Below are 10239 nucleotides of genomic sequence, written 5' to 3' on the forward strand. Positions count from 1 at the left end.
AGTACATATAACGTTCCTCAATAAGTCTTTTCTATCAGCTCAGTAGAGGAGAAAGCAGTATGGTAGGTCTAAACAGACAGGATAGATGGCAGATAATAACAGGGAGAATGGGGTTTTAATCAAATGAACGTGATGTGTCATCTACCTAATGCGAAGATACTATTATACAAGGTTATATTTACAGTTCTGGTTAACACCAGAATGACTCAGCTGCTCAGCAGGGCTCAGCAGCACAGATGACTCCACTGTTTTGTGTAAACTCAGTTGTCAACTGAAGTAAAAACCTCCATGATTAAAAAAGGGAAAGTAGTAAAACAAAAGAGGGTATTGGTGATTGAAATGATTAATTTCTCAGTGATAGGTCCAGCTAGTTCCACTGTGACCAAAGGAGGGCGCTATGGCTCAGCTGCTGGATTTGTTGTTGCTGCCTGACAGTACAGATGTTGACAACTCATAACTCAGACATGAAGACTGACATCCTGCCACTGAATAAATGATACGTCTTCCTCTGTTAGTGTAATCCTTGATGCACAAACTCTCCATCTCTGAGGATACATGCTGATGTGAGGGGTGTTTAATTGATTGTGAAAGAATGGAGCCAAGAATAGTTAAAACTAGAACTTAGTAAATTCTAAACACACACAAACACACACACATACACACACACACACAAATATAAACAGGAACAGCACGAATGTTGTTTAGTAAGTCAAAAATGTTTGATATATAAATGTTTTAACGGAAATCCTGCTGTGAATCTCCATAAAAACAGTGTTTATATTATCTTTACTAAATAAGAATTTCTGCCAACATGGCTACAGAGTCTATGTTGGAGTGAAGCCTGTGCAGGCTGGCACCGTCACCGCTTCTGCTCACTAAACTGGATACCACATCGGGCACTGGAGCTGGACAGGGGACAGTTTAATTACATGCTCGCTCACTTCACTGACTGCCCTGTGGATTTGATAAAGAACACGTCACAGCTACCAGGAATCCAGCTGGTGTATTAACCACCTTATTAGTATTAGCATTGGCATGGACACACTATATCCTGAGTGCTGGTAAACGATCACAGTGGAGCAGTGTCGCCACAGGTCCACAGAGAGGTAATACAGAGCCATAGGGGAGTCCCAGGCTGTTAATGCAGTTACAGAGTGCAGCACGCACTTGATACTGCTGCTTTAAAGCAATCTAAATGTAAATAAAAGGGCTGTGCCAAGACGTGAACCTGCAACCCCTTCCAAATTGACTGACAGGTTTTTAATATATGCAGAAACGAACATTCGACGACATCTATACCCAACATATTAATGTTTTGCGATGCTGTTAATGGCTGGGTTTCTTTTTGTTTTTTGTTTTTTTCTTTGTTTTTTCAGCAGGAAACAGCCCTATATTCAAACTGTGATCAAATGAGAAACAGACAAAATGTAGAGTTTAAATCCAAATTTTTAATAATGAATGTGAGTATATATGAAATAAGACATTTTTTGTGCATAAAAACCATTCTAAGACATCAAATTTATGATATTTGCATTGGTATTCAGCTGAGAAGTACTATGTGGTGTGTAGAGCATTTCTTTCTCGGAAAAAAAATATGAGGTTTATTATTTATTTAATCTCATGTAAGTGGCAATAATTGTGTAACTTAAGTGTCTCTATCTACTTCTACAAACATGCTGCTACAACAAAGCAAGAACCTAGCAGTTAGCCTGCATTGAATTGCTCAAAAAGATGTGGCAGTGAAATTGAACACATGATTAATGCAAGCCCTGCAGTTGACTCAACGTTCCTTATTTAGGATTAATTTTTGTCAAAACTATTGTCTGAACGCTTTAACATTCTTGTCTCGTCACTGCAGCTGATTTCAGAGCCTTTCTCCTCTCCATCACCCACCTCCTCCTTCTCCCCCTTTGTATCTTCCCTAACTGGATTTCACACCTAGCCTCTGTCACAGCACATACAGCAGGGTGACTTACATTGCTACACGACCGAACAGCACTGTGCTGACACTTTGGACACTTGATTTCTTGTTTTCTTTCAGCTGCAGATACTCTCTTCATGAATAAGATTAATACTGTTTGGGTGACACATCTGAACTATATTTTAAATACAATTTTTTGGTGGGTGACTATATATATAAGCCCTGCTTTTATCCAAGCTGTTAATGCACCACACAGCAAAGGCTACAGCTGCACTGAAGGTCGTCTGATGGGTCCAAGTAACAATTGGCATTGTGCACAGATTGGAGCCTTTCCAAGGTACATGCCAGCCAGACAACAGACTCACTCCAAAATAGCAAACTGCACAGGTCTTGGATGTTTTAAGAGCTTGTATGAGGTTGGTCATGTCGTGAGTTGTTGCTGCAGCCTGTCAATGGCAGTCACCTGGTGGGATCTGAAGGGTGGGGGTGGCGCTGAGCTATGTAGGGCTGAATCCATTTATAATCAGACTGACATACACTGTTGCTGTCTGTGTCTCTATGTAGGTTAGCTCCAACCAGACAGTGACAACTTCAGTCATGTGCTGTTTGAAAAATAATGAGGAACAAACTGCACCAATGACTTATTATTTCTCCAGCTCACACTAATCTGGTCATCATTTAATGCTCGGATGTCCCGTCTCCTCCACGGCCAGAGTGAGCGAGAGCTAGAGAAGCAGAGCGGGCCTGATTGATTTTCAGTGTGTGCTTCTCTTAATTGTGTTTAAAGGATGAGATTCCCTTTGTCCTCAATGATGGTTTAGTGTCCTGTCATACATCACTGAACAATATCAACCTGCTGCGATATCAAAAAGTCTTCCTCTCTACAACAATCTCAAAACAACCTGTGCAAATCCTTTTTACAAATTCTTACTGACAGGCTGTGCTAATGTGAGCCACCATCTTGGTCCAAAGCCTGTATTGTGTCTGACATCGTCCCCAATAGTGTTAATTTAATTCTCCATTTAGGTCATTAAGATTTGTGTTTGATTGACATGAGTAGGTTTTGTTTTAATCATGCAACGACTGGATTATCATCACTACAGTGAACATTAGACATTATTGATGGTTTTTCCAACCTGACATTGCGGACATCGTTCACAGTCTACGCTTTCCATCTCCAAAAGCTGGGCTGTGAGGTTTAAAGGCAAATGGATAAACACAAGAGGAATGTATGTAATGCAGCACTTCAAGTGCAACAGATGACGATGAAGGCCGTGTTTTAGATGTGCCAAAACTCACCATTTGCCACCATCTTTTGCCACATGAGATGTGTGGGAGCGTATGCTTTAAATATACAAACCCAGAGCAGCTGTCGAGTAATATCTTTCAGCGCAAAGACAAAGGGATGTAATGAAGTCTGTGCCATTATAGATGACCAGTCTGTGAAGAAAAGCAAACCATTTATTGGGAACAATGATAAGATGAAAAAATCAACAAATATGTATCTAAAAACACAGATACAGGATTGAATTTATTACTCTGTGTTGTGTCTGACACTTCAAAGTCAAACACTGTTTAGCTTGATCAAGCCTTTGAAGTTGCAGAGAGAAATTGTTTCATTCTTTTTTTTAGCTTTCACTATTGTTTATTTATGGATACGTCATATTTCATCCTCCATATGTCAAGAGATGGAAAATCAAAATAAATAGATGGCAGCACCCACACACAAATCAAAACGTCTTTTTCAGTCCATACTGAATGAACCCAAACCCCCAAAATTAAAAAATATCAAGCAGAATAAGGAAAATGCTGAAAAACTGTGAGCCTTTAACTGTAACAGTAAACAACATTTTACCACACAGACTGACTCCGGGCTGTCAACTAAATGACTCAGTCTTCCTAATAATGATAATTATGATTAATCTTTATAACTCCAGTCTTACCTGCTGTCATGAAAAGTGAATGAGGTGTCCTACTGTGACCTAATGAAAGGGCACACCCTTTACGAGATTAAACTCCTCATCTTGGGGAACACTTGGATTTAGTGACTTTTTAGTAGCTTTACACACCGATTGCCAACAAATGTCTTACTAACAAATATCATAAGGTTATAATGTTACATTTTGTCATCACACCCATATAGGGGCTTCATTTAGCAACACTTCCACTGCAAAATACAGAGGTTCAGGTTGTAGAGCACAACCTCACACAGGAGCAGTTCCACACAGGCGGGCTGTTCAATATTTCATGAGCACAAACACTGAATGCTCTGTTGCCTATATTGTTCCAGTGATAGGAGAAGTCTGTTGTGTTGCAGAGTGAGCTTTTTATAGTGTGCTTATTGATCTATACACAGGTTACTGTGTGAATGCAGTCTAACAAAAGCCATTGGAAAGGAGAGGTTATTTTTTATTTTATTTTTTCATCTTATCTGAAGTCAAGGCATGACCTTCAGAGTCGGCTCCACTCAGAATTAATTTGCAAATTGATTGACTGTTTATTTACACTCATATGATCTTTATTTCATAACAATGCGAACACCAAAAAACACCACCCCGGCTGCCACTCTGTCTGTCTTCATTCAAGTGTGAATGGCAGCTCCACAAAGTGGCACTTTGTGTCATCCCAGATTACTTTCTCAACTCCTGTGTTTTAGACACTCAGCTTTAGGAGAGGGTGGTTCACATGTAACTACACGCAAAGGTCCGAGATCAGACAGAAACAACATCCAGTGAATCCTATTTTGGGGCGGATTTGAGCTTAATACTCTGCAAATCCCTCTGATCAGACCAGATAAATGGTCATCACAAGGATTTGTCCTGGCACATCATGTGCGCAGTGAATAATGCTGTCTCACTGGTTGCACTTTTAAATAATAATCAAGGATAATTGCTGGGAATTGCAGTTCATCACACAGCACTGTGGCATTGTAATTTAAACAGCTTCACCCCCCTCTTATCCAGCAATCATCATTTTCTTCACCCCCACCCACCCACCTACTCACTGATAACCACTACACTTCACTGAACAAGGTCAACAGTCTAAGATAAGGGAGGTTACACAGGGTCTCACTTCTGCTGATGGAAATAGCCCAATTAACAGAAGGTTCCAGGCCCAGGATTTCAGCTAATATAGTTTTCCATCATCCATATCCTGATGATGTACACAGACATTTACACACACAACAACAACCTTTGTCTTAAATAGAAGCACAAAGGCATATCCTTTTATAGTCCTCCCCCTATTGTTAGCAGTGTGGTTGGATGTGGAAGGGAGGGCGGGGGGGTGAAGATGACACCTGTGGACAGTGGATAAAGGGACCCAGCCTCTAATGGGCCACCTCCAGCTGCAGTGTGCTGGATCCCCCTGCTCTGTCAGTCCTCCCCTTCTGTCTCCTGAAAGCGTCTTGCAATGGCCCCTAAGAAGAAGGAAGAGCCTAAACCAGCAGCACCACCAAAACCCCCAGAGCCTGAGCGCCCCAAGACCCCGGAGTTTGACCCCGCAACAATCACGGTAAAACAACTTAAACAGCTATATTAACCAATGCTGCGAAACAGTAAATCGACTTTAGATGGAGACTGATTAGTGTGGTTTAATCTCTTAAATAACTGATGAATACTCACACTAGAAATAAAACTTAAATTCTATAGATTTGTTCATTAGAATTGGTGAAATAGTAGCATTTCTATCTATCTAAGGATGATTTCATTGAAACTGTTCCACATTTACTAGCCAGGGCATTGTTTAAAGAGCATCAGAGACCCCATGTGACCTAAAATTGACAGTGCAGGCAAAACAGGACTGTGCATCCATTTGAGTGGGCAATGGTTATCCTGGTAATTTGTATAATATTCACAGCTATTTCACAGCTTTATAGAATATCTGTTATAGTTCAAACAGGAATAACAAATAGTGTTACACAGTTAGGGAGGCTGTGACTTCTTGGTGAAGTTCGGAGGCAAAGGAGCTGATACTACACATTATGGAAAGATCTTCTGCTGACTTGGCCCCTTCTCAATGGATAAATGTTTTCCTGGTTGAATGAGCCGCCGTGTTACAATGGAGCACAGTTAAAGCCACAAAATATGATTTTCATTATGTCTGTGAATAGCAGACCACCCGCACCATTCCTCCGAGGGCAGAGAGGGTGGAAAAACCCAGAGGAAGAAAAATATAGATAATTAGATCCATCGCCATCCATCTTTAAGCATGCTTAGATAAGTGTTTAGATAATATTTTTGCAAAGCTTCACGGAGGGGACGGGGTTTGTAAAGGTCCAGACGTCAGACAAAAAGTGAGGGCACTATCTGATTGGAGTCCAAAAAATACATGGAGTATTAATAGTCCACATTTGTCTTGGGTGTTCAGAACAATGATTTATTTTTAGACTTGGAATAACATATTAAACAGGGGTGCAATGCAGATTGTAAAACTGAAATATGTCATACAGATACTGTAGCTACAGTTAAACATTCATCTGTCATCATTCTGCTAAAGAACACTAATAGACACTAACAGTTGTAGTATTAAACTGACCATAAATTTGAAAAGATACTAACAAAATAGCAGCACATGTTGTAATTCAATGCATTTCAGTCATTCTAAACCTAAATTGCGTGGGACTGTGCTATTTATTAGCTCCATTCATTTTCTTTATGCTCAACACAAATATCCAACATAATCATTAGGTTGCGTATGACTGACCTCGCTGGTGTTTATTGTACCAAAGATTCTTTGCCACATATTGCATCCAAAAATAAACTCAAATGAATCTGACAGTAGCTTACAGTACTGTAAGAAGGGTGTTAGACCCAAGGTCACTGATAATGAATGTACTATGATCAGAACAGATGCAGACTGTAACTCGATCTGTTGGAATAGTATAATGAAGGTGGAGGGAAGGTCAGGGATCATGCTTAACAGTTCGTTATCTGTTTTTTTTTTAAATTAATTATTCTGCCATCCCATGCACTTACCTTGTGAGCTGTAGTAATTCTTGAATGAGCAGAAGCATCTAAGTGCCCTGTTTGCTTTGTGTCTTTTCAGCTGGAATTCACCCCCGAGCAAATTGAGGGTAAGGTTGATGTTGCTGTTACAGTTGTCATTTGTGGTGTATGGAGTGTCTGCTATTTATAGAGGGAATGAATGGTTTGTGTGATGGTGCTTTCCATTAGTGTGTGAGAAATGTTCAACAACAGCTGATGATACAGTGGTTGCTATTGTTTTAAAGTAAACATGTCCATCAAGGTCAATCGCTTCCAAAGGAGGTGTGTGTCAATTGAGATAGAGCTGAATACCTTAAGATTTGACTCTCTCTGGCTTTGTCTTTAGCAAAGGACCCTTTTATCCGAGGCAAGCCATTATACATTACGACTTTGCCACACAGGCAGCATCTTCAAGGCCTCTCCTCAAAGCTTCTTAGATCACATTAAACTGAATAGAATTCAAAAGGAAAAACCAGCTTTTATTTGTGTTCACAGATTTCAAAGATGCGTTCCAGCTGTTTGACAGGACTCCGACCAATGAGATGAAAATCACTTATGCCCAGTGTGGTGACCTGATCAGGGCTTTGGGCCAGAATCCCACCAACGCAGAGATCATGTATGTCCTTGGAAAGCCCAAAGCTGAAGGTTGGTAGTATGCACACAGGTATACTGAGCGATTCTCCTGTATGTGAATGGTGAGATTGGTCTTAATACTCTGCATGTGGTTCAAAGGCAGTGTCTGTTAGATACAGAGAAAGGTTCAAATAAAGTTCAACACTTTTTTTTTTTTTTTTACTTTCACCATTTTCCGCAGACATGCAGAGCAAGATGCTTGACTTTGACCAGTTTCTTCCCATCCACCAACACATTTGCAAGGCCAAGGATCGTGGAACATTTGAGGACTTTGTGGAGGGTCTGAGGGTGTTTGACAAGGAGGGGAATGGCACAGTCATGGGAGCTGAGCTCAGGCACGTTCTGGCAACACTCGGTAAGTCAAGCAGTTTTACCGCACACAGATTTTTCAAATGTAAAGCCACTGTTGTAAGAACACATACTGAGCTGACAGTTTCCTCCTCATGGACCACAGGTGAGAAGATGAGGGAGGACGAGGTGGAGCAGCTCATGCAAAACCAGGAGGACGCTAATGGATGCATAAATTATGAAGCTTTTGTAAAGCACATTATGGCATCTTAAAAAGGGTGCATGTGTATTTCAACCGTCATTATCATTCTGGTGCTACATCACTCTGCATTATGAAATCAATATGAGTGAGTAATGAGTTTGTGTCTTCACTTCACTAGAAAACCAAGACCCTGAATTCTTGACAACAGAAGATCTCTATGTTCCTGTCCCATCTTGTATATTTCTCATTTCCATGCTTCTCAATGGGATCTGTAACTCATCAATATTTCACCTTGTTTTTCTAAGACCATTTATGTTGATGCGCATTGCCCCTGTCCATATTGTAGATCATGGTTAATAAATAAATACATTTTGATGGTGTTCTCTTGTGCAGTGTTTGGAAAAGGTTTTGCTTCAGAGAGAGTTATATAGCCCATACTTTATGTCATCACAATAGAGAAAGCAGAAACTTAGATAAATTAAAAGAGGGATTCCTGCTTTTGTCTGGAGAGAAGAGAATCACAGATTCAAAAAAAAAAAAAAAATACATTTTAAAAAATCTGAGTTCATCTGAGTGCATCAAAAACCAAATCAGGTCTAATATAGAAAAAAGTTCAGTTCCAAACTATGGATATCATCATCTGAAGGAAATGTTTAGAATAGTAGTAGTTCCTCTCTTTGGCCAGCAGAGAGAGCTGTCACTCAAGCCATTTTGGGACTCAGTTCACACTGGTTAAAAAAACAAAATACACGCCATTCCATTTCTTTGCTGAATATATGAAGAATCTTGAAAGTTTGTGAAAGGTTGTGGTTTCTGACTTTTTCAGTCCTTCCTTCAAAGCTCCAGTGCTTCATTTTCAACATATTAATGAAAATAAACCTCTATCTGTCACAGCCATAGGTCACAGCCCATCAATCCCACAGAACTTAAGTCCTACATACTCAAATTCAAATTTCCATTTGATCTGACCACAGTTACAGTGATGATGCTGATGAATCTACATCTTTCAACGCCTCAAATAAAACTCATAATCAGACTAATTTAATTTATTTTCATAAGCTTTTTACCTCAAAATGCAAAACACAAGTGCACTTACTTCTGGTTGCTGAATAACCCCTCTCTCTTTCTCTCTTTTTAACTCACATGACTGCTAAACATGAAATAACACAACCTCTTTACAGAACTGAATATGATGGATTTGCGTTGTAGCACTTCTGATTTTTCTTATTACTTCTGATTAGCTGACATGTTGCTAGCAGTTGGCTGATTTGGCCCATAAAATTTTTTTTGTTTACTAAGTTAACCTGCTAGCTACTAACAACACCAACAAATATCAGTTTCATGTTGACTGAGATGACAGTTCTCAAACTATAACTCAAAGTTTTTTGATAGAGGCTAAAGATAATTACCCCTGTAAGTTTTCATTGGTAACATCATCATTTTCCACTACTAACAGTATCATATGTATTGTGCATTAATTTGTTTCAACAAGCAGTGTGGGATATTATATATCTATTAATAATAATATTATATATATAATATTTTAGATGTCCTGTGCATCATTTTATACACACATTTTGCATCTTTGAAAACAGGTTTAAGCAGTGTTTTGCTGCTCTGTGTGAGTTTGTAACGACAAACCCACCTTACTATTTTAGTTTTAAGATGAATATGACCTTCATCTCTGCCGGCCGTCATCACATCATGTACGCTTTGTCAGTCAGCTCTCCATTTCCAGCCTTGGCATCAGGCTATTTATTTAGCCATTATTTGCGCACAGCTAATTTTCCACTGGACCTCCAGGATGGCACCAGTTTATGGTTGCTGGGATATTTTGATTCAATAATTCAGTAAACCAGCTGTATCATAATGAAACAATTTCCCTAATGTTATTCCAGGTAAAGAGCTATGCTGTTCCTATAAAAGTGCTATTTAATCTTACTCAACCCAAGCTCCCAAAGGCTCATAGTTAGGAGAAATATAATGCTGAAATAAAATGTTCTCATATTACATTCTTTTTTTTTTTTCTTTGGCTTGATTGATTAATTAGAAGGATACTGTATACTGCAAAGGACTGAGTGAAAGTATATACTGGCTCCTCTGATTTTCAGCTTCAGTGTCACAGACATGACATAAGCCCAAATGCAGTTCACCATACTTCTATCAAGAGCATCAGTTTAATAATGTTTCCCATTAGCGAATGATATGTT

The 10239-nt window shown here is 39.4% G+C and overlaps 1 protein-coding gene across 2 annotated transcripts; it reads left to right on the plus strand.

The window, feature by feature from the left end:
• Positions 1 to 5257: 5257 nt before the first annotated feature.
• Positions 5258 to 8409, plus strand: myl13 (myosin, light chain 13). 2 transcript variants are annotated; one of them, XM_071492337.1, is made up of 6 exons: positions 5258 to 5434; positions 6968 to 6995; positions 7402 to 7551; positions 7721 to 7894; positions 7994 to 8105; positions 8208 to 8409. In XM_071492337.1, exons 1-5 carry the CDS (start codon positions 5333 to 5335, stop codon positions 8098 to 8100), a joined length of 561 nt encoding a protein of 186 aa, XP_071348438.1. In that variant the 5' UTR covers positions 5258 to 5332; the 3' UTR covers positions 8101 to 8105; positions 8208 to 8409. The 2 variants fall into 2 exon arrangements, with proteins under 2 accessions (XP_071348438.1, XP_071348437.1); XM_071492336.1 differs by having other exon boundaries at positions 7994 to 8409.
• Positions 8410 to 10239: the final 1830 nt, after the last annotated feature.

The sequence above is a fragment of the Trachinotus anak genome, unplaced genomic scaffold (assembly GCF_046630095.1).
Source record: "Trachinotus anak isolate AG129_WGS33_773 ecotype Australia unplaced genomic scaffold, CSIRO_AGI_Tana_v1 ptg000012l, whole genome shotgun sequence".
NCBI classification, from domain to species: domain Eukaryota; kingdom Metazoa; phylum Chordata; class Actinopteri; order Carangiformes; family Carangidae; genus Trachinotus; species Trachinotus anak.

Coding starts and splice junctions, on each gene's coding strand:
- myl13 (XM_071492336.1), top strand. CDS start 5,333: ATGGCCCCTAAGAAGAAGGAAGAGCCTAAACCAGCAGCACCACCAAAA. Junction 5,435..6,967: donor TTGACCCCGCAACAATCACG/GTAAAACAACTT, acceptor GTGTCTTTTCAG/CTGGAATTCACCCCCGAGCA. Junction 7,895..7,993: donor GCACGTTCTGGCAACACTCG/GTAAGTCAAGCA, acceptor CATGGACCACAG/GTGAGAAGATGAGGGAGGAC.